The sequence below is a fragment of the Portunus trituberculatus genome, chromosome 19, assembly GCF_017591435.1.
Source record: "Portunus trituberculatus isolate SZX2019 chromosome 19, ASM1759143v1, whole genome shotgun sequence".
In the NCBI taxonomy this organism is placed as follows: domain Eukaryota; kingdom Metazoa; phylum Arthropoda; class Malacostraca; order Decapoda; family Portunidae; genus Portunus; species Portunus trituberculatus.
In genome coordinates this window covers 11353438-11377687 of record NC_059273.1, presented here as the reverse complement: position 1 = coordinate 11377687, position 24250 = coordinate 11353438, and the positions used below count along the sequence as shown (strand labels likewise).

Genomic DNA, 24250 nt, shown 5'->3' with positions numbered 1-24250 from the left:
TTCATTATCAGGAACGATCTTTTATGCGTAAGCAAGGCACAATGGTGTGGGTCTGTGGAGAAAGATCAAGCAGGATTAAAAGCCGTGTTGTTTTCCGCACGTGGTCCCCCCTGCAAGTAAACAGAGGTTGTGATTGGCCGAGCGCGGGGGCGTAGTGAGACGCTCACAGTTGATTGGCTCACGCACCACTACCACCAACCGCGGGTTATCCCCAGCTTGCACTCACTTCCAATGTTAGTCTCGATTTTTTTTTGTGTGAGTTTCGCTTGACTTTAGACCTTCAGAACACCTACCAAATGGTCGATTTTGGTATGGCCAACGTGCTTAGGACCTTTTGACACCCTTTGTGAGCATGTTGCCACCTGTAACTCAATTTCACCATTTTTGAGGGTTATCCCCCTCTTGCAATACCAGCCTCAAGTTTAAAACAAAATCATTTAAAATCATGATTCCTATCTGTGTACTAATGCAGTCTGTAAAGTATTGAAAAGGTTGTGGTCACAGCCTTGGAGTGTTTATGGAGCAATGCACTTTTCTTAAACCTTAAATCTGTAGTATGCATGATGAGTTATATAATTTTGTTTATGTTGCTTTCCCATTGTGATCTTGGAGACATGATACATGTTCATGACTTGGAAGGGTGTTTCAGAAGGTGGAGCTACACTTAATTGTTTCACATTAAAATATTTCAAAAGGAGGGTGCAATTAAAGCTCCATTTAATCATAAAAGTATGAAGATTAATAAAAAGCAAGGCAAGCAGATAATTTCTCAGTAGTCTGTAATTAAGTAGTTAAACAATTTCTATTATCCCAATATTGCAACATGCATCTCAATGGCAGCCAACATGAGAGTCCCAAGCTTTACATGGACAGACACCCACAAAGGAGAGAGCACAGCAACATTTCCCTATCCAGACAAACACTTTGGTGCCTTAAAGCTGCTGCCACCTTCAGGATGTGTTGCAATTAGAAATGTGAACACATGTTACAGAAAAATGAGAGAAAGGAAAAGCTGCAACTGCTCTCAATCTCCAGCAGTCGATTTTATCTTTTCCTCTCCCTAAATAATACAGACAGTTTCCTATACATCAGCGTGTGCTTAGGATCTGTAATGGTGGGGATTATAATTACTTTCCAGGGATCAGGTGAGCTGGCTGGAAGTAAGTCCTATTATAGTACAGTTCTACTATACAAAATTTCAGGATTAAAATTTAATATTGGGTTGCTAGACAAATCTACTGGCAGTGGCTGCACAACTTTTACATTTAAAAATTACAGATTGTTTTACAAAACTAGCATAAAAATTACTACTATTTATTGATACTTTATTTGTCAAAGATTATTACTTCCTTCTGCAGGACAGCTATAAATATTAACTAGAAAAGTGTTAAGATTACAATTTTGTAATTCAGAAATGGTCATCTAATACCAATGATGGGCAGTTGGCTACTCCATTACATCTGCTCTGCTCCACCTCAACAATGGCCAGCCCACCACCACTGAAAGGCTGCAGGCTTCACCAATCCTTTGCTCCACTCAATTTATAAGTTTTCTCCACATGTCTATCCATTACTACAAAATAATTATAGGACATTCTAGTGTAAATAATTAATAATTATTCATTATCTAGAAATTTAATCTAGATTTTGTTATTTCAAACTTTTCATTCATAAATATCTTTAGTCAAACTGAAAATTCTAAATTTGAGCCATTTAACAGTTCATGCCAGTATAATTTTCAACTTGATTCACAGAACTGTAAACTTAACAGAATTCTGCTCCTATTTTTTCACGTTTCAATCCACTTATCTGGTCCCAAAATGTGAATGAAGGAATGGAGCAGAGGGCAGGAGAGCAGACCAGTACCCAACACTGGTAAATACTGCTACACTATGAAATATTAATGTACATTAGTTAGTATCTAACTAAAAAAAAAATCTAAATGTACACACACACAGGAAGGTTCAAGTCCCTGTAGCACAATGTGATTACTGTGCAGGCTAAGTAGGTACAGCACAGCACAATACTATGTAGCGCAAGACAGAAGTCATGTAGTATTTACAGTACCTTGTGGGGATAGTGAAGGAGTATTTACACGGAAGAATCACCTTACCTGTCAATCTTCGAGCAGGGATTACACCCTTTCCATTAGAAACGCTGGCATTAATGAAGCGAGTCAGTACAACCTCAGATTGAGCATGCTAGCAAGCAGTCTTTGTAAGCCATTTTATGAGACTCACACCAGAAGGGAAGTGTGCAAGGCTGTCAGGCAGGTAGAGAGCAGAAAAGTAACATTAGGAGTCAGTACAAAACCCACCTGCTTCAGAAGCCATGTCAAGCCCCCTGTGTGGCCGCGGGTGTTAGCACCTGATTCATGACTGTTAGCGGCCGCCTATTTGGGAGTGTTTGTGAGGTGAAGAGTGTTCCATATATATAGATATATGTATATAAATGTATATGTATATCTCACAGAGTACAAAAGTGTATTAAAATAAAGTTAGTCATCATATTTGAGTGGTTTGATGAATGCAGAATGACTAGCTGTTTGAACAGAATAAATACAGAAATTCTCAGACTACATCTATACATGACATTACAACTATTTTGGAAAGCTGTTTTAGCCTCACTGGCTAATACAGTGCAGATGAGCAAAAAATAATTCAATGCTTTATGTATAAATACAATAAACACTGCATTTCAATGGCTCAGTTGTATGGTGTGTGTACAAGTAAGTGGTGTGGGGGTGTGGGGATGTGGAGGTAAGGCTGGAGGTGGTCAGTGGCCCCAGACTCCCCCTACTGCTGCGACACGCCCACGGCCGCCTGCTTGCTACACATTACTGAACTTCTACTGTATGCAAGCAGGGGGTGGACTCCGCCTGGACACAACAACCACAGAAACAAAAAGACAAATCAGTCATGGAAAAAAATAAATCATAAATAAACAAATAAAAAATAAAATAAAAAATGCTGGATTTCACAAGACACATTGCACACTTGTATGTGAGAAATGAAATATCTTGTTAGATCTTTCTTTCCTTCCCTCTCTGTCATCTTTTAACTAGAGGATGAGCAAACACAGATTTCATGACCACATTAATTGGAGGGATAGAATGATTACACACATACTTTCTTCACACAGAACAAAAGCCACAATAACCCATAAGAAGTAATGATGACAGTAGTAGTATTCCAATCATAAGTGAAAACATCAGAGTTTAAAATTTATGGCTGATGATCAATGGTTTCAATATTTACCTCTCACATACAAGAAAATTTCACCCCGACATAAATAGGTAAAAACTATAAAACTATTGATGGACCTTCTTCAAGCAACACTGGAGTCACACTGAGCAAGGGAGTGGGAACTAACACGCAGGTCAGGGAACAGGTCTGTGGTGGGCACTGGGATCTAACAATGAACTAGATTTTACTTTCCAGAATTTCAATGGTTTCAGTAAAGTTGGCCTGAAGACCAAGGTAATGCTACATAACGTGATTACCTTCATTGGTCTCATGTTACAATTACAACTGTTGAGACAAATTTTCAAATGTTTGAGTGTCTTGTAGCCAGAAGATGAATGTGAAAGCCTGGAATGTATGTGTTTTTGGGACCCACATTCATTGGTAATTCAACTTAGTGTGTGCTTTGTCTTGAAATTACTCTCATCATACCTACAAATTCATGGATATATTTTCTACTAGTCACCAAATCTCAGTACAAAGTTCAAGCATGTCTGTTATGTGCATTATTAGTTATCAAGACAGTCCTTAATTTTTTTTCAAAGGATCTTAAGACATTCATGAATGACATACTATGATGTCATAAGAATGTACTGATGTATGTACTGATTGCTAAATAAAGTTAACTGCAGCAAGATGATATGACACTCAACTTATTTTATCCAAACAAGTTACTTAAAAATTAAAATGGTTGACAGTAACAATATTTAAATCCTTTCTGATATATAAATTTTACACATTCAAGGCAAAACACTCACAGCACCAAGTTGGATTCAACATGCGAAAATTACAAAGATAAAAATAAAGATCTGTTGATGCTCAAAGCTTTAAATGGAAACAATATCTGGACTACACTACTTGTGAAAAATCTCCCATAATTCATAGTAACTTGAACATAAATGAGCAACGACTTGCAACATTCATATGCAACATTGGCATGGATGATCTACACATGGACTTACAGCCATCAGAGTGATTCCTGCTGCCTTGTGTTGAGGCCCGTTGGTGTCAAAGTGGAGGTCCAGCTTATGAGACACTCGGAGGTGGAGGTTGCGGTCAAGAGCCTCGTCGTCCTGTGGAGGAGTGGGTCAGCAAGGACCTGGAGCAGCTACGTACTTTACTTCAGGAAGGTGAGGGAAGATGCAGCAAAACCTCATTCTAGAGGATGTCTGGGACTAAAGGGTGAGGTGGAAGCCACAGCCCACCTTGATGACTGTCAGCCAGCGCTCCACCAAGAACTGTTGCACTAACTTTATCAAAAAATCTACTTTGCAGTCTTAGGTATGAATATACTGTATATGATAAATGAAAAATGTTTGATAACTCACAATATATAACTTTTCCACAGTAGATTGTTAGACTGTATTTTATGCAAGACAAGAATAGTATGAATATGCCCCTATCTCATGTATTACCATATAGGCCAATAAATCATTACAATTCAAAAGTTGCAAAGTAGTGATGACCATCAGTTCATTAGGAGGGAAGCACTGGCTCACTGGGCTCCACTAGAGTGAGGTTTTCACCACCAAACTAGCACTGCTCTAAAACACTGCTGCAGTCATGTCTGCTACTCAAATAGTTTCTAGCACAGGCTTGAAGGTTACTTAAAAGCTAGCAAATAGGCAAAGTCTTCCTTTTGCCAAAACTGTATGCACTTTTGCAAAAAATTTTTTTCTTTTCCTTTGCATACTACAAAAAATGGAGGAGAGAATGGGACATACGAAGCATAGCACCCATTCCTCCGGTCAGAAGCACACTCAGTCTCCGCATGAACAGTGAGGGAAGCCAGGTCTCATGAGCACCTGCTTGACTTTCTCTCATCAGTGGAGGAATACATCCACAAACTTATTGGCTGAACTAGAGTGACCACATAGCAATGCCACAAAAATGGCACAAATAAACTATTAAAATCACTGGAACTTAAGTCCAAGTGAGTAGTAGCAAAATGGGATGCAGAAAATCCTGAATACCATTTTGTGCCTACTACCAAAAAAAAACAGGTATTAGTGGATCTTTGCATTCTCTACTGCCTTATGCCAAAATAGTCGTTCACTGAGGGTCTTGAGGGTCACGAAATACCAACTCTCCATGCTATAACACAACAGGTCATCAACACCAAGGCTCTACTCACGGACACCCAGGGATGATCGAGCACTTCTTGAGCACTAAAACGCTTATCTTGATCCACTTGAATCATCTGCACGATGAGCTCACGGGCAGAGTCAGAGATGTCATCCCAGTAGGGGCTGTGGAACTCGTAGCTTCCACGGAGGATTTGTTCAAACAATTCTTCCTGATTATTTGTGGCAGAGACAAATGGCGGGAACCCACAGAGAAGAATGTACGTGATGACCCCTGTTGCCCAGATGTCAACCTGAGGAAAATACATATCAAAATAATCTCTCACATACATTATTGCTGTTTAGTGTTTACCTACGAAGACACCTTACATAAAGAAATCTATCGATATATCTATATACCAGGCCAGTAATCCTACACTAGATGGCCCACATACTCACTCACTCATCATTTAGTTTTAGAATCTGTCAAGAAAGAAATGAATAACAGAAATGAAAGACTTTAACCTAACACTTGTTCTTCCAAGCTTTTAAATTCTCCTTACCTCCATTACTTTACTAACACAATAGTACTTTAATCTACCTTAAGTAAAATTAATAATGTCAATGGATTAGCAAACTTAGCAGTACTGGCATTTATAACATTTTTGCCAAACTTTTCAATAAGTCAACTCTCTTCCTTCAAACAAAACTACATGCATCTAACTACACATACATTCTTCACACAAAATTTAATCTTGAAAAAAAATTACTCCATTACTATCATGGGAGTTCCCTTCTATCCACATTTCCTTCAACTTCTTTGGGGACTGGCACCTCAGCAGGCCTTTTCTAATCACAGTTTTTTGTTGTCTTTGGCCAGGTTTCCCTATCATATAAAAAAAATATAAAAAAAATACTGAGAACTAGACTATGTTTGGCTTACCTTGAGGCCGTACCCAGACTCATTGAGGATCTCAGGAGCCACATAGGTCGGGGTGCCACACACAGTGTACAGCGGCTCAGTCACCTCCACAGCCAGGCCAAAGTCACCCAGCTTGAGACTCTTGCTGTCATTAGGATACTCCACCACCTGCAGCAAACACACAGGGTCAGGTTTGTCATAGGCTTAGGGTGTATCATCCTTATCCTGACACCTATCAATCTGTACACCAGGCTGGCTTTCCATTACAGGAGGGAAGCGGTGCTATGGTGTTTCCATACATACATATACAATCACTACCTCATATCTCAGCCTTTGGATAAGAAATACTTGGTTAATTTAGTGTACCTATCTATATACTACTAGCATTCCTATTACTAAAAAGCTGAGGCAAGGTGCTTACATACATAAATACATAGAGCACTATCTCACATATTAGCCACTTGATTAGACACTACTCTAAATTAGTCTATGCAGGAGAAATGAAAAGCAATAATTAAATCATTGTGATCACAAACTGTTACTTTCAGTATGGATTAGTAAATCTGGTTAATATGTAATACAACAGTGTAGTACTCTGATCTTAATATACAATACAGTAAATATGAATTAAATGTACCAAGAATCAATTAATTTGTGAAGAACGTGAAAAAGATGATAAGTTTTTTTCTTAAAGACAGCATGGCCACTGTACATTAGACAGAATATGTAAGGAATTGCAACACTCACTATGAGATTCTCAGGATTAATGGTAGTATAATAATTAAGCATACAAGGAATTGAGAGTCACCAAAAAATTTTCAGGCTTAATGGTACAATAATTCACTATATAAGAAACTGCGACACTCATCAAGAGATTTTCAGGGTTACTGGTATATAAATTCACTATATGAGAAACTGCAACACTCACTAAAAGATTTCCAAGTTTAATGATACAATAATTCACTACATGAGGAATTGTGACACTCACCAAGAGATTCTCAGGCTTAATGTCTCTATGTACAATGGATCGCTGGTGCAGGTAGTCCAGCGCGGAGGTGAGGTCACGCACCATGGAGCTGGCATCCTTCTCAGTGTAGCGGGTGGCACTGGCGATGGCGTCAAACAGGTCGCCACCCTGCAAGCACATTGTGGTGAAAAATAAGTTATCAAACAAGTCTCAGTAAATAAAACTATGTGAGCTTTAATCTTGGTAAACATTATAAAATTAGCTCTATTTTCACTAACAGATAAGAAGTAATTTCAAAGTAAAAATAATAAAATATAAAGACAAAACACAGTAAATTGTTCCGCTGTGAGTGGCTTCCTAGAACAGCTGAGCCACCAGAACCAGCCGGCAGCCTCCACCTATAATTACCTTGACTAGTTCCATGACGAGGTAGAGTTGAGTGGGTGTGTGGAATTCTTCAATTAAACTAACTATATTTGGATGGCTGACCTGCGGAAACAAAGGAACCAAGAATAGAACGAAGATGATAGAAAAAATCTTCACTGACTTGCAAAAAAGACAAAACACAAATAATAATAAAAAAAAGCTTCATTATTGACATCCATGAAGTTAGTTATATAATTACTCCTCAACCAAAGAACAAAAGTGATTAAATACAAATAATTCAGTTGTTTTCTCAGAAAGGCAGAACATTTTAATACAAGATATAAAACCAAGACAGCCTAGGCTAATAATAATAATAGTAGTTAATAATAAAATTCCAGCACAAACAGAGAATATTTTGCATTGGTCCAGTGTAAAAGAGAACATAAGCATACAGTGTTCCCACAAATTACACTTAATTCATTCCCTCATTTCTCACTGACTCGACTCCTCCCACTAACCTGCCGCAGTATAGACACTTCGCTCTCAATCATGTGCTCCTTCCCTCGGCACTTGGTCTTGTCTATGATCTTGAGGGCGTACTCCTCCCTGGTCTTGCGGCACACACACTCCCGCACCACGGCAAAGTTCCCGTCACCCAGGATGCGCCCCACAGAGTACCTGGAAGCAAGGGAGTCATGTAGCGCTAATGTGCAGGTAATACATCATGCAAAATCTCAGAAATAAATAAAAAGTAATATAGGTAGTCTATAATCTGGGAAGTCTTGAGTATATAATATATAGTATATGTATATGTATATATATATATATATATATATATATATATATATATATATATATATATATATATATATATATATATAATATATATGAATATTAAAATGCATGTCTTAAAATTGCTAATGTCCTGTTAAATTATGAGGCAAAATCTGTTCTCAGTAAATGGAAAGTAATCATGATATACTGTAATTTAAAATCTTGCAAGTGTTGAGTATCTAACGCTGTATGAATAAATAACTGTATGCATTGAAAACCTCTAATATATGCATTAATATACTATATAAATAAATGTTCAAGAGTAAATTCAAGGCATGAGAGTTTGCATCTTGACTGAGTTCTTCCTCCCCTTCCTGGAAAAAAGCAACCAATATTTTCCCCTGTGTGTGGATGGCAAACGTGCAACCCTAGTGGCCGAATAACATTTTTCTGAAGGGTCTAGGTCAGGTTCTTGGCTGGATGTCTGAGTCAGAGCTGAATCGTCCCTCTGACTGACATGCCTAGGCCGTGGTGATCCAACATGCATTTGATTTTACGCCATATTCTGGAACACTTCTGTACCACACCTCCACTACTCTCAGAAGGCTCTAATTAAAATTGTTTGTGTATCTAAGAGTATTTTTCTGGTTTTCATAACAGATCAACAAAATTTCTACATTATAAAGTAGAGAAACACCCTTTGGAGAGAGCAAACTTTTCTTAAAACAGGCTTTTAGAATTGTTTTTTATGGTTTTAGTAAAAGATCAACAAGAAATATACATTTTTAAAAGGAGAAATACCCTTGAGAACCCAGCTAATCATCTCCGTGACCTTAAAAAACAGTCACAGTGAGAAAACAATGTTTCTGAATATAAACCTTACTTTGTGGTGACGCAGGATGGGAAGATGATGTTTTCCAGGCCACCACATGCTACATGGCCATTGTGCTGGTAGTGGTGATGATGTTGCTGCTGCTGCTGTTGCTGCTGATAGGTGTGTGTGTTGGGTTGACTCAGCCGTTTGTGATGGTGACCAGCTGGCTTCCGGGGTGACCGTGGTAAACTGCCTGTGGTGGGAACAAGTAATGTGTCAGTGTCTTTTGGTTTAATGAAAAATATTTGAAAAAACTGCCTGTTGTGGGATTAAGGAATGTGTTAGTATGATTTAGTGACGTGAGAAAAAAGGAAATTAAAAAAGAAAAAAGGAAAAAGTTCACTAATCAAATATTTACCTCATGTTTCCAATATTTATCACATCACCATTACTTTAGCACATTTCCTCATTTTTACTTACAAGTTATACAGCTTACGAGTTTGTCAGGCATTTGCTTCACGCAAAAGATTTCTGAATGCTTTTTTCTACAATACATTTGAAACACCCAATCAAATCTTTTCACATTTTAAACGACCATATAGCAAAAAAGTGCAAATACCCTTATCTTCTTTATGGATAGAATCTAGTATAAACTTCAACACTTGAGCATATGCACCAACTCTAATCCAATATTCTCATCCAAAGTTTGCCTTCTAAAAACTTGTGTAGTGGCAGCAACAAGTGCCTTCCCTAAACTTCCCCCAGAGCTTGAAGGGCTGGAGGAGCACTGGAGAGCCTTACCTGGGCCGTCATAAATGGCGAGAGGCGACACAGCTCGGCCGCGTGGCTTGGGAGAAGGCATGCGGCGAGGGCGGCGGGGACTGAGGGGGCACTTGACAAGGGGTTGGATGGTCTTGCACTCTGGAAGAATAGAGAAGACTGAGCATATCTTGATAGTAGACTTCTTTCTTTTATGTAAGAGGGGGCACTGTGATAGGAAAGTAAAGTTGTTGTAGTAGTAAATAAAAAAATGCCTTCTGCTTACCAATAACTCACATCACCTAAAACAAACAATACATTCTACTGAACAAAAGAACAAAACAAAAACAAAACCCTTCACCCCACATGAAAAACATTACATTATGCATAACTGATCAACATTCACACCAGATTCTGCAACAGGAACAGATAAATAAATAGATGAATAAATAAAATATTCATCACTATTCTACATTTCCACCACATCCTTAAGTCCACCTTGAAATATTGTAAGGAATCTAACTTTTCATCACCCACAGTAGGTCCAAAGGTGTCACAGTGCTCAATGGCAGCAGGCAAGTGTTTGTGTGCATTTTGGTAGCTTTTGGCTGCCTATTAGTGTATTTTGTCAATTTTTGGCTTATTTTCTATTTATTTATTTTCTTTTTTGTATTTCGGTAATGTCTGGATGTCTTTCATTGCATTTTAGTAGTTTGGACTGTGTTTAGGTGCATTTCAGTGATTTTTGTTTCATTTTAGTAATTTCAGCCTTCATTTTGGTGGTCTATAGTCTCATTTGGGTAGTTTCACGCTGCATTTTGGTGGTTTTTGGCTTCATTTTGGTATTTTTGCTGCATTTTAATAGTTTTTCTTGTCTTTCAGTGCACTGCACTGCAATATTTTTTTGCTGCCTTTTGGTGACTTTGGCTTCATTTTGGTAGTTTTTCATTAATTATTTGCTGCAATTTGTTATTTTTGGGTAGTTTTTGAATGCATTTCGTTAAATATTTGCTGCAATTTGTTATTTTTGGGCCGCATTTCAGTAGTTTCAGCCTGTATTTTGGTTCATTTCAGTGCATTTCAGTATCAGGCACAACTGGGTGTGGATGCTGCACTGCTGACCCAGACTGGTAGGGACAGGGAAAACAGGAAGGCAATTTTGACCAAGTAAGGTAAAGACGGTGAGGAAACTTTGGCCTTGGAATCCTTGAAAGTTTTCTCACCTGGCAGCTTAAGTTTGGCACTCCTTGGCACTGGTGGTGGTGGTGGTGGTGGTAGGAAAGTGGAGCACTAATACATATATGGAGAGACTTTTCTGGTTTTATTTATTATTGTTATTCTTATCTTTTCTTAATACAGAAGATAAAAGGAGTAGTAACAGTAGCAGTAGCAGTAATAGTAGTAGTAATAGTATTTTTTGTTATCATATATATATATATATATATATATATATATATATATATATATATATATATATATATATATATATATATATATATTCAAAAGAGAGAATCAAGACCTAATTATCTTATGTCTTTTTAAGGGATTGAGAAGTTTTTTTTTTTTTTTGTCTTATTTTTCTTTCTTACTGTTTTTGTTCTCAGCCAGACACCTTGACATATCAAAACAAACAAAACATTCATTTACTTATTATTCGACTTCATTTATCATATCTATTGTTTTGACTCATCTCAATTTTCACCCACTGCATTAAATACTTGTTTGACTTATAATAGAAATGGGTTGTTCAGTTGAGTTGCTCGTAATTCTTCAGGCTAGCTATGTTTCATGTTATTTTTTCGTCTTTTCTTAGTTTGGCAGGCATCGTGTTCTCTCCCCCGCCCACCTCACAAAAGGGCGCATTCCAGCCTGAGGGGAAGGAGGCACCCACTTCACGGACCATATTTTGAAACAACTCTAGTCCACACCTCGATTACTTTCAAAAGGCTCTAGTTGACGTTACACAGGTTTATAAGGGCGTCTTTATGGTTCTAGTAACAAATTAACAAGCTTTCTACAATACCAACAGGAAAAATGCCTTTGGAAAACCGGTTAATGATCTCTGTGGCCTTTGAAAACAGTCGTGGTGAGAGAGCAAAGCGTTTCACACACCCCATCACTTGTGCCAAAACTTCCACATTTCTTTCTCTCCCTCGTGAGTCATTCCTTCCTTCCTTCCCAGCACTCAGCCACTCACCTCTCAAACCTCTCACGCACAACTTAATCAGACTTAGTGAAGGATGTCTGAGTTTGTGGGAAATGTTGAAAGTCTTCACTTAAAAGCATAATATTTACTTCTGAAAGAGACTAAAGAGGAGGAGGAGGAGGAGGAGGAGGAGGAGGAGGAGGAGGAGGAGGAGGAGGAGCCTTTCTCTTCAACTTACTACCCTTACTAGATATACTATTATCAGTTGTGTGTGTGTGTGTGTGTGTGTGTGTGTGTGTGTGTGTGTGTGTGTGTGTGTGTGTGTGTGTGTGTGTGTGTGTGTGTGTGTGTCCCTCCTTGAGCTCTGCGTTGTGTGAGGATGATAACAGATAGGAAAATTAAAAAATATATAAAAAAAATCGGCTCAATGAGAACAAAAGAGCGTGAGAATGCGTCGATGAGTGAGATTAAAGCGAGAGAGAGAGAGAGAGAGAGAGAGAGAGAGAGAGAGAGAGAGAGAGAGAGAGAGAGAGAGAATACTAATGCCTACAAAAACAAAATATTCCATGGAACTACATAAAAAAAAAAACATATAACCTTGCTAAGTTGACACAATACGACTTATATCTGGTGCTCCTATCAATTCGGCTCACCAATCAGTCACTTAGTCACTTAATCAATCCCACTAAACGCTGCTACGGTGAATGAAAGACGTTAATTCACTTGTAAACTCTGGAATTCCCTACCTGCCTCTGTATTTCCGTCTTCCTATGACTTGACTTCTTTTAAGAGGGAGGTATCAAGACATTTGCTCCCTAATTCTGGCTAACCCTTTACCCATTTTCTAGAGAACCAGCATTCAAGTGGGTATTTTTTTTTTTTTTTTTTGTTGACCTTGGCTGGCTCTCTCTCCTTCATAGAAAAGAAAAAAAATCGCTATCTTATCTCGATCCCAACTCAGCGCTGCATTTTATCTACTGGCAAAGTCACTAGAAAAGAAGAGAATGAAGAAAAGTGTTAGAAAATTAATTGAGTTTCTGGTGAATTAACAGTTGCTATCGTTATTCAACATCTCGAATATCACCATTTCAAGTCACCATTGCCAGTTATAGCCAGCCATCCATATGCAGACACCCTTTCTAGTCACCACCACCATCATCATAGTCAATCATTACCAGTCACCATAAACAAACACCACTTTGAAGTCACCATCAATATTTACATCAATCATCATCACCAGTCACCTCAAACAACTATTTTTGACCACCATTAACATACACCCTCACAGCTGCATCACCATAAACATCATTTCTACCCCACTAACATTCACCAACACCAGTCACCATCACACACACCATCACCATAATCACAATCACCAAGCATCTATCAGCAGCTTTCATCAGCACGCCTCACGCACCAAAACAACACGAGCAGCGCCTCTCAGTCTCCCGCCGACACACTTTTTCCTCACATCTTCAAGGTCTGATTTACTTGGCGAGAGAATGTACCCTCACCCCCTCCCCTCCTATTGCCAGGTGGTCACAGACGGTCACAGGTGGTCAATTTCCAAAGCACGTGACCTGGACCAGTACCCCGGAGCCACAATTCGCATACCAGGTCACACTAGCAGGTCACGAAGGGCGAGGAAGAGGAATGTGTAAAAAAACACCGTTATCTGGGTGTGCGTGTGATGTGTGCAGTAGTAGTTGCGTGTAGGCGTCGTGTGAGGGATGGCAGGTGAGAGGAGAGGGAGAGAGGGGAGAGGAGCACGCCCTAGCCTGTGGGAGAGCCGCTCCTCCCACACTCCCGCAGATTACACGGCGGCAGGGAACGAATCAGGTAATACAAGGTTTCCGGCGAGACGAACTTGGAAGGCTGTCTTAGATTCAACAACGCGCTCCTTTATTATCGCTCCCCAGGCTCTGTTTGGGGACTCGAGGACGCAGAGGGCAGCACAGACCCAATGCCATCCCCTATACTCTCACTACAGCGGCACAGTAACCAGGTCACGCCACGCCTTGCATAACACCATCAGGGTTATCGTGACACGTTACTCAGGCTGTGGCCGTGACTATACCCTGTCCTCGGGGCTTACCTCACACTAGCCTCTGGTCTCGCGCTCCCTCACACCAACCAGACAGACTTTAACACACTAGTACGGTACATGTTATACCACGCCCTGTCTCACCCTCACACTACCACGCTAGCCTGATCTCGCTCTCCTTCACTCCCTCATACTAAGTTTTCATGTACACGCCAGTCTGATCTCACCCTCCCTCACACACACACACACACACACACACACACACACACACACACACACACGAGTACATACCGTTATAATACCAAGCCCTGTCTCATACATCTAGCCTTATTCATTATTCACCCTCAGGTAACTACGACAGGTACTCCACCTTCGTGCCCCAGCTGTGCCAGTCCAGCCTTCCCTCACATTCCATTTCCGCCAGACACGATCAATCTCCAGCAGCTGATCACGCCACGCCACGCCACGTCACCAATGTATCGACTGAAGAAACACTTACTTCACTTCACGCACACGCACGCACTCAACCAGCTAGCCAGCCACGCCACGCACTCACCTATCCATATATCCACCCACGCCAAAAAAAAAATCCCGCACTCAGACGGTCACTAAGCCATCCAGACACACCAATCACTCACGCACTCATTCACTCTCCCATCCAGACATGCCAAGCCACGCCAAGCACTCATATACGTACTAAGCGACTCAGCCACGCACTCACCTTCATTGTCCAGGTCGAAGTCATCATGGGAGAGTCTCTCGGGCCCGTAGGCGATGAAAATGTCGTCGTCGAAGAAGAAATCCCGAAGACTGACGACCTGCGGGAGGAGAAGAGAGTTATTACCGAGTCTTGAGAGAGAGAGAGAGAGAGAACCACTGTCGTAAACTTGATAAAAGCCTTGATAACTTGACAAGGCAAACACTAAAGCTGCAAATATTCCACTAACACGTCCCCGCCGAGAAGGAAACGAGTAACAATCAGTAACTTTTGGGTGAAGCGTGACTTAGCTAAGATCGTGTTGTGCGTGTAAGTGCTCAAGGTTACTGCGGTGGGGTTTATGTCCTTCCCAGACGCTGTGTAATGTATTGTATTCTTAAAACGCATTCAATTTTCCTAAAAACTGCGTCAAGACAGTTTTCAAAGGTTACAAAGGAGTGAGAGAAAAAAATTAATCTAGGAATTTAGAATTTACAAGAAAAAGCTGGAAAAGGAAGGGTTTGAAAAGTGAGATCAAATTGATACGAAGAATAGGACGAAAGATAGAAAAGCCTATCTGAGAAATTGAGCGAAAAAGAGACAGGTTTGAAAAAATAGGATGAAATGGGGTATGAAAAAAGGACTGCGGTATTTACTAGAAAAAAAAAAGGATTTGAAAAGGAAGATAAAGTGGTTACAAATAGAAGGAAGGGAAAGAAACTAGCTGAGAGTGAAAAAAGACTTGAGGAAAGAAGTTGTGATAACTCTGAGTTGCTGTGCTGTGTGAGACGCTGACTTGGGTGTTATCCCAGACAGAATCAAGCCGAGGACGGAGGGAAGGGTGGGAATGAAGGAGAGGTGATAGAATTAAAGGGTAGAGCTGAGGAGAAAGAGTTAGGGAGTGAAGGAAGAGAAACAGAGGAAAGCATGAAGGACAGAAGGTCAGAAAAGGAGGGAAAAAAATAAGAGGAAATTGTCAGGTAGGTATAACAGGAGAATAGAAAAGAGATAATAAATGAAAAATATAGATAGAAAAAAGAGCATGAGAAAAGGAGAGAGTATTGAAAGATTAGATATGAAAAAGAGTGTGCGGGAGAAGAAATAAGAAATAAGAAAATATATACGAGGAAGGAAAACAACGAAAAATACAAGTTAGGAAAAAAAATACAGGATTTAAAGATAAGATGAGAAAATAAGAAAAACAAAAAGAAGAGAATCAAAGAAAAAAAAGAGGAAAGGAATTTTGAAATATATAGAAAAAAAGAAAACCGTAAAAAGACAACGTGAAGGAAAGAAAAAAAAAGAAAGGGGAATTAAAGTAGCGACGACAAAGGAGAAAGGAAAAAAGAACAGGACAAGAGAGAGAAGATAGGAGAGAAGAGGAAAAAGGGAAAAACGAAAGAGAAGACAGGAGAAGAGGAAAAGAAAAAAACAAAAAGACAGAAGGGGAAAGGAGAAAAGGAGAGGAGAGAAGAGGAAGAGAAAAAACGAGAGAAGACAGGAGGGGAGAGGAGAAAAAGGAGAGAGACAGGAGAGAAGAGGAGAGGAGAGGAGAGGTGTACATACAATATTGATCGGTCCACCAATGCTGACTCACCACCGCGACACACACACACACACACACACACACACACACACACACACACACACACACACACACACACAAATCGATCAGAGGTTTACGTGTATTAATGTTGCCGGATCATAAAATGCACACACACGTCTCTCTCTCTCTCTCTCTCTCTCTCTCTCTCTCTCTCTCTCTCTCTCTCATGCACATGATTCACATTCAATTCCAGGAACTAATAAATAACTAACCACAACATCAATCAGTCTCTCTCTCTCTCTCTCTCTCTCTCTCTCTCTCTCTCTCTCTCTCTCTCTCTCTCTCTAACAAACCCTAACATATTCAACGAAATTAGATGGAAAAAAGAGACGAAATAAATACTAAAATAAAAAAAAAATAGAGAAAACTCATTAAGAATCAAAGTAAAAACAAACACACAAACGTACAAAAGACTATCATAAAAATAAAATACAATAAATAAGAAAAAAATTGATGCAAAAAAAAAAGAAAAGAAAAGAAAAAGAAAAACAACAGCTATTTCCTCCGACTGCTTCACCTTAATCAATCTCTCATGGACAGCACTTCTCGTCAGCCTCCATCATGAGATAGCTGACGTCACCTCATGTCTTCGTGACCGAGCGACGCCCAGGTGTGTGGTTGGGAGGATGTTGGAGGGAGGACAAGTGAGTGAAGATAGGTGAGGGTAGGCAGGTGAGGGAAGGCAAGCAGGTGTGACGGGAGGAAGGAGGGAGGAAACGTGACAGGTGAGGGGAGGCAGGGAGAGGAAAGAAGGGGAAAGCAAAAACAGGAAGAGGTTGATAGGGAATGGGGGAATTGAGAATAGTGGCAAAGGTAAAGGGAAATGGGCAGGTGTGTTTGGAAGATGGAGAGACAAGAGATTAGAGTACAGGTGTGTGGATGGGGGAAGGGAGAGGAAAGAAGGGGAAGATAAGGGAAGTAAGGAAGAGAAAAGGGAACAGATGTATTCAAGAGAGGAAAAGGAGAGGAAAGAAGGTAAGGCAAGAAAAATTATGACAGGTGAGTTTGGGAGAGGGAGTGAGAGGAAAGTGTGTTAGGTGTGTGTGTGTGTGTGTGTGTGTGTGTGTGTGTGTGTGTGTGTGTGTGTGTGTGTGTGTGTTCTCGATTGTGAGTCGAGCGTGCTAACCACTACACTACGCGGTGTGTGTGTGTGTGTGTGTGTGTGTGTGTGTGTGTGTGTGTGTGTGTGTGTGTGTGTGTGTGTGTGTGTGTGTGTGTGTGTGTGTCCGACCTGGTAGATGACTGATTGGGAAAATACCTGTGTTTACCTGAATGTCACCAGAGAGAGAGAGAGAGAGAGAGAGAGAGAGAGAGAGAGAGAGAGAGAGAGAGAGAGAGAGAGAGAGAGAGAGAGAGAGAGAGAGAGAGAGAGAGAGAGAGAGAGAGAGAGAGAGAGAGAGAGAGAGAGACTAATCCACTAAGCCAGTAACCCTAATCACCAGTAACGACCAGCATGTCTCTAAAATAACACGACCATCTATACGACTTCTAACAACCACCACCTTTACCAGACACCCACACAACAGCCCCCTCACACGACCACCCGGGTAATGGCAACGACCGGAGCAGCGACAGAATGCACCTAACTGTGACGACCACCTTGCACTCTGCCCACCTGGACGTAGCTTTCACCTTCCAGCATCACCTTCACCTCAAATCCCCCGCGGCAACACCTGGACTCCTGCACTCATTAGCCTCCCTGACTCACCTCTCCCCCTCACCTGTGACTCACTCTGCCAAAACACTCCTCATGTGAATGTTTCTAAATATAACTGTCTGTATGTGTGTCTTTTTAAGTAAGTGATTTACTGGTAAAAGGTAAGAAAAAAAAGGCTTTATTGTGATGCCATTTACTGAGAGACAGACGAATTAACCCCTTTAGTACTGGGGCACATTTCTACCTTGAGATTTGTGTACGATTAGACCCTTTTATTGACATTAGGAAAGGTCTATACAGTTTAGAGGATTAATGGCCAGTCTTCACTATTCTAATCCCACACATAATTTTCTGAAGCTGTTTGAAATCACTAAATAGTAAGTAGAATGAGTATGGAGACGCGTCATGGTACTGAAGGGATTAAGGTGGAATAGATGTAGGTGGAGAGGCATACGTGGACTACAAATGACCATGGGTGGAGGTGGAAAGGAACGTAGGGAGGAAGAGGAAGGAAGACATTTACCTACATTTACCTAGCCACCACCGCCAACCATCACCTCCACCACCACCATCACCACTTCTTTCTCCTTCCTGGCCTCTATCGCTTCCCGCCAGGTGGTTTAACGAGGCCTACGTAGTGACAGGTGGTGTGTTACGGTGACAGGTGGCTTGGGTGACGCGGAGACACTATTGAGGTCTGGCTGTGCTGCTCTGTTTGTCTCGATCATGAGGGAGATGACGCCGTGAAGAAATGGCTGTGTAAGATTTAGCTATATATATTTTTTTTCTCTCTTATTTTCTTGAGATTTACTTTTTTTGAGATTTTTTTTTTCGTTTTACTGAAAGGAACAATAAGAGGAGCAGTAGCAGCAGCAACAACAACAACAAAAACGACAACTATTACTACTAAACTATCACCATAATCATCATCAACAAGAACAACAACAGTACTTCCATCACCTCCATCACCACCACCACCACCACCACCACCACCACAACAACAACAACAACAACAACCACCATCAATACAACTACCACCACCACCATCACCACCACCACCACCACCACCAAAACAACAACAACGTTAATTCCTGCACTCCACCAGTTCTCTGCTGACCTACATTTAGCGGGAAAAGTGATGATATTTACATTTTCAGAAACATGGATATGAAATATGTATTTACAACACTAAACACGCGTGAGGGGGTTGGGCGATCAGGGCGGCTGAGGATAGGGAGGGAGGGAGAGGAGAAAATGAGAAGAGGAAGATAGAAATGGGAGTAGGTAAAAGAGAGGATAGGAAAAAGAAGATTAGGATGAGGATGGGAATGGGAGAATAGGAAGGAAAGGAGGGGAAGAGAGGAGAGAAAAGGAAGGAGGGGAAGGATTTTGAGAAAGGAAAGGAGAAGGAAATGAGAAGAATGGGAAAGAAAGGAATGATTATGTAGAAAGGAAACAAACAGAAGAATAAGATAGGAAGGGAAGGAAAAGGAAGAGAAATAGACAAAGGGAGGACAGGAAAAGCGTATCAAGGGTAGGGAGAGAACACGGCGCATGGAATAGGTCAGGCAGTTCAAGCAGGTCAAGTTAGGTTAGGGGAGGGATTAATTAACAGGTTGCCATGTGCTAACTAGTGTCATGTTACTGGGTCATGTCCCTAGAGGAAGGCTGCATGTGCTGCTGGTGGTGGTGGTGGTGGTACAGACAGCTCTCTATTTGATGAAGCAACCTTCCTGCCCTTATTTTCCCAGAACGACATGTCAACTCAGGGGAATCTTTATCATTCATTTCTAAAACTACCAAGTGTTTCTCAAATCAAATAAAAATATTTATCATTAATATTCAAAGGGTTAATTAAGTGTGCTGCTGCCATGAGAACCAGCAAGCCAAGTCCAGCGAGGCAACTAGTGAGGCGTGACATGAAGCAAAGAGCCGTGAAGTGTGAGGCATTGCAGTGGAGTGTGGCGGGAATATGCACCACAACGCAACTTTAATCAGACGTAAGCAGGTGTGTCGTGGTGACCCTGAAGCAACACTCATGAAAACTCCGGTAGTGTGTGCGCCGGCCTATACGTGAGTGATGAAAGGTGCAAGTGCAGGTGTGTGTAATTAAGAGGTCTGCGTGACGTGATACACCTTGACGAGATATAATATGTAATGCACACTTAATGAATTGCAAGTGCTTCTTCATACTGTAGTAGTAGTAGTAGTAGTAGTAGTAGTAGTAGTAGTAGTAGTAGTAGTAGTAGTAGTAGTAGTAGTAGTAGTAGTAGTAATAATAATAATAATAATAATAATAATAATAATAATAATAATAATAATAATAATAATAATAATAATAATAATAATGAGGAAGAGGCAGACAAGAAGAAGAAGAAGAAGAAGAAGATGAAAAGAACGAAAAGAAAAAGAGAAAGAAAGAAAAGAAAAAAGAAAAGTAAGAAAGAAGGAATGAATGAAAGAAAAAAACACAACTAAACAAAATCAGAAAAAGGCAAAACAATAAAACTCTTTAAAAAACCGCAACACCTCATAAACACACACACACACACACACACACACACACACACACACACACACACACACACACATCTGCAAAACAAGGCCGTATAACAAGAACTGAGGAACACAACCCCACCACAGTAACCTTGACTGGGCGAACACAAGGAACACAACACGACACAGAAAAAAAAAATCAAAGAAAATAAAATAAAACTGGATTATTGTTACGTGACTTGTGAAATGTGACGCAAAAATGACGCAATTGGAGAAAAAACGAGAGAAATACAAGAAAGGAAGATAGAAAATGGAAAACAAGAGATAAGAACATTGATAAGAGATAAGAAAAGAAAGAAAAGATGATACTACTACTTCTTCTTCTACTACTACTACTACTACTACTACTACTACTACTACTACTACTACTACTACTACTACTACTAGCAGGAAGACAATCACATTCAGGGGAAAATAAACAAAAGAAATTTACCTCAAGGCCTCCGAGAAAATTACCCGTAAATTTTAACCAAAGAAAGAAAGAAAGAAAGAAAGAAATAATAAGAAAGAAAGAAAGAAAGAAAGAAATGAAGAAAATTACAGATACACCTTAAAAACTGGAAGACAACAACAGAGACAACACACACACACACACACACACACACACACACACACACACACACACACACACACACCACAAAGTTAAAGGATACAATGTAGCAAAGGGATTCATGTGGCTGCTGAAAGAAACAAAAGGAAGAATGACAGAAAGAATGAATGAAAGAAAAAAGGGAAAGAACTAAAAAGGAAATAGAGGAAAGAACAAAATATAACTTTACAAAATTTCCCACAAAAAAATAAATAAATGAATAAATAATCCGACAGAGCAAATAATTATATAGAGATGAAGAGAAAGTATAAATGAGAAAAGGTAAATGAATAAATAGAGTAACAAACAAACAAACGCAAAGACAATCAAATAAAAAAAAACACGAAACGTAAAGAAAACGAATGAAAACGGAGAAAGAAAAAAGAGACGAGAGAAAAAAAGAAGGAAAAAATAATGATATACTTTACAGCAATAACAACGCTCCTCCCACATCCTCCCCATCACCATCTCTCCCATCTCCCCTCTACCCATCTCTCCCTCTCATAATCCCCATTCCTCCCTCTATCTCCCTATGCCTAATCCTATTCTCTCATTAATATAACCTCTACCCATCCCACCATTATTCTCTCCATGTCTTCCCCCTCTTCCCTTGTTCCCTATCCTCATCCAGTCCATCCTTACCCATCCCCACCAAGCTCCTTCCCATGTCTCCCCTCTTTTCCCCTCTCCCCCTGCTCCCTTCACTGCCCCAAAAGCCCTCCCCGTCTTAAATCCTAGAACATGACACACCAAGCACAATTGAAAGGCTGACGTGACGAACCAGATGTGACGCAACGGAACACCCTGAACCAACCCACTTACAGCCCCCCACCCCCCGTCTCCACCCACCCTTGCTCCTTCACCCTAAGATTCATTTTGTCCCGTTCTTCCCACCCAACCCCTCAGTTTTCCCAGCCAGGTTACTTGTATGTTGTTCCTACAGGTATCTATCCCTCAGTTTTCCCAGCCAGGTTACTTGTATGTTGTTCCTCTAGGTATCTATCCCTCAGTTTTCCCAGCCAGGTTACTTGTATGTTGTTCCTACAGGTATCTATCCCTCAGTTTTCCCAGCCAGGTTACTTGTATGTTGTTCCTACAGGTATCTATCCCTCAGTTTTCCCAGCCAGGTTACTTGTATGTTGTTCCTACAGGTATCTATCCCTCAGTTTTCCCAGCCAGGTTACTTGTATGTTGTTCCTCTAGGTATCTATCCCTCAGTTTTCCCAGCCAGGTTACTTGTATGTTGTTCCTCTAGGTATCTATCCCTCAGTTTTCCCAGCCAGGTTACTTGTATGTTGTTCCTACAGGTATCTATCCCTCAGTTTTCCCAGCCAGGTTACTTGTATGTTGTTCCTACAGGTCTCTATCCTCAGTTTTCCCAGCCAGGTTACTTGTATGTTGTTCCTACAGGTATCTATCCCTCAGTTTTCCCAGCCAGGTTACTTGTATGTTGTTCCTACAGGTATCTATCCCTCAGTTTTCCCAGCCAGGTTACTTGTATGTTGTTCCTACAGGTATCTATCCCTCAGTTTTCCCAGCCAGGTTACTTGTATGTTGTTCCTACAGGTATCTATCCCTCAGTTTTCCCAGCCAGGTTACTTGTATGTTGTTCCTACAGGTATCTATCCCTCAGTTTTTTCCAGCCATGTTACTTGTTATCCTTCATTGCTTCAGTGGTGTATAGAAGAGTATTTTAAATTGTTTTGTATTTTATGTACCAACTCGTTTCCTGTGTCCTGTAATTTCGTTTCGTCTCAGTTCTACACTCCATGGAAAGTATTTATCCTTAACCTCTTCAGTACCGGGACGTATTTTTCCCACGTGTTTTGGGTATGATTAGACGATTTTATTTACATAGGAAGGCTTTATGGGGGGTCAGAAGATTAATACACGGTGTCTTCAACATTTTAATCCCCCACGTAAGTTTCTGAAGCTGTTTAAAATCGCCAAATAATAACCAGAATGAATATGAAAACGCGTCATAGTAATGAAGAGGTTAACATTGCACTGACAGTATAGCGAGAGTATTTAAGAGTGTTCTGTACCTAATTATAAACTCGCTCCCTGTTTACTATAATTCCGCTTCGTTTCAATCCTACACTCCACGAAACTCAAACTCCATTCTTCACCTATGTTCCACTTAAGCCCACCTCCACACTCCACCTTACCTTAGTGTTCCTCTTCCTAGTCGGTTCCCAAGGTTCTCCACATCACGTGCCTTGCCTTGCCTTGCCTTGCCTTGCCTTGCCTTGCCTTGCCTTGCCCCTTGCCCTGCCCTGCCCTGCCCTGCCCTGCCCCGCCCCGCCCAGCCCCGCCCCGCCCAACCCCGCCCCGCATGCCATATGAGGGTGGAGAGAGGGTAATACAAGCCTGCCATGACACACGTACGTACACCATGAGAATGTGACACACGTACATGGGGTCTTACGTGCACACGAATACGCACACCTAAGTCATCTAGGCGCACACAGTTCTGCATGTTACGTGGCATGGTAAATTTATACACGCACGTACGTACACACATTCTCTCTCTCTCTCTCTCTCTCTCTCTCTCTCTCTCTCTCTCTCTCTCTCTGAACAAGATACAGTCATTGATTCATAAGATATTAAAAATGAGATAAGTAATTCATTTAAAGTGTGTGTGTGTGTGTGTGTGTGTGTGTGTGTGTGTGTGTGTGTGTGTGTGTGTGTGTGTGTGTGTGTGTGTGTGTGTGTGTGTGTGATGCTATCTCTGGGAGTCTGGCATGCTGTTGGACACGGGGAGACGGGGAGGAGGAGGTTAGAGGAAGGGGAAGGGAAGGGAAGGGAAGGGAAGAGGATGGGGATGGGGATAGGGATGGGGATGGAGAAGGGAGGGGGAAAGGAAAGGGAATGGGGAAGGGAAGAGGGGAAAGAAATCGAGGCCAAACAAAAGGACCTAAGGAGTACACCACCGAAAAAGAGAGAGAGAGAGAGAGAGAGAGAGAGAGAGAGAGAGAGAGAGAGAGAGAGAGAGAGAGAGAGAGAGAGAGAGAGAGAGAGAGAGAATTATCACCGTATCTTTCCATAA

The 24250-nt window shown here is 40.8% G+C and overlaps 1 protein-coding gene across 1 annotated transcript in view; it reads right to left on the bottom strand.

Moving 5' to 3' along the window:
* The window catches only part of LOC123506032 (serine/threonine-protein kinase DCLK1-like), an 85520-nt gene that overhangs the window by 2933 nt on the left and 58337 nt on the right, over positions 1-24250 (bottom strand). Inside the window, 9 exon segments of the mRNA XM_045257858.1 lie at positions 4204-4314; positions 5376-5618; positions 6248-6394; positions 7215-7361; positions 7602-7682; positions 8078-8237; positions 9217-9400; positions 9949-10068; positions 14818-14914. Of these exon segments, the coding sequence (XP_045113793.1) occupies positions 4204-4314; positions 5376-5618; positions 6248-6394; positions 7215-7361; positions 7602-7682; positions 8078-8237; positions 9217-9400; positions 9949-10068; positions 14818-14914 (1290 nt within the window).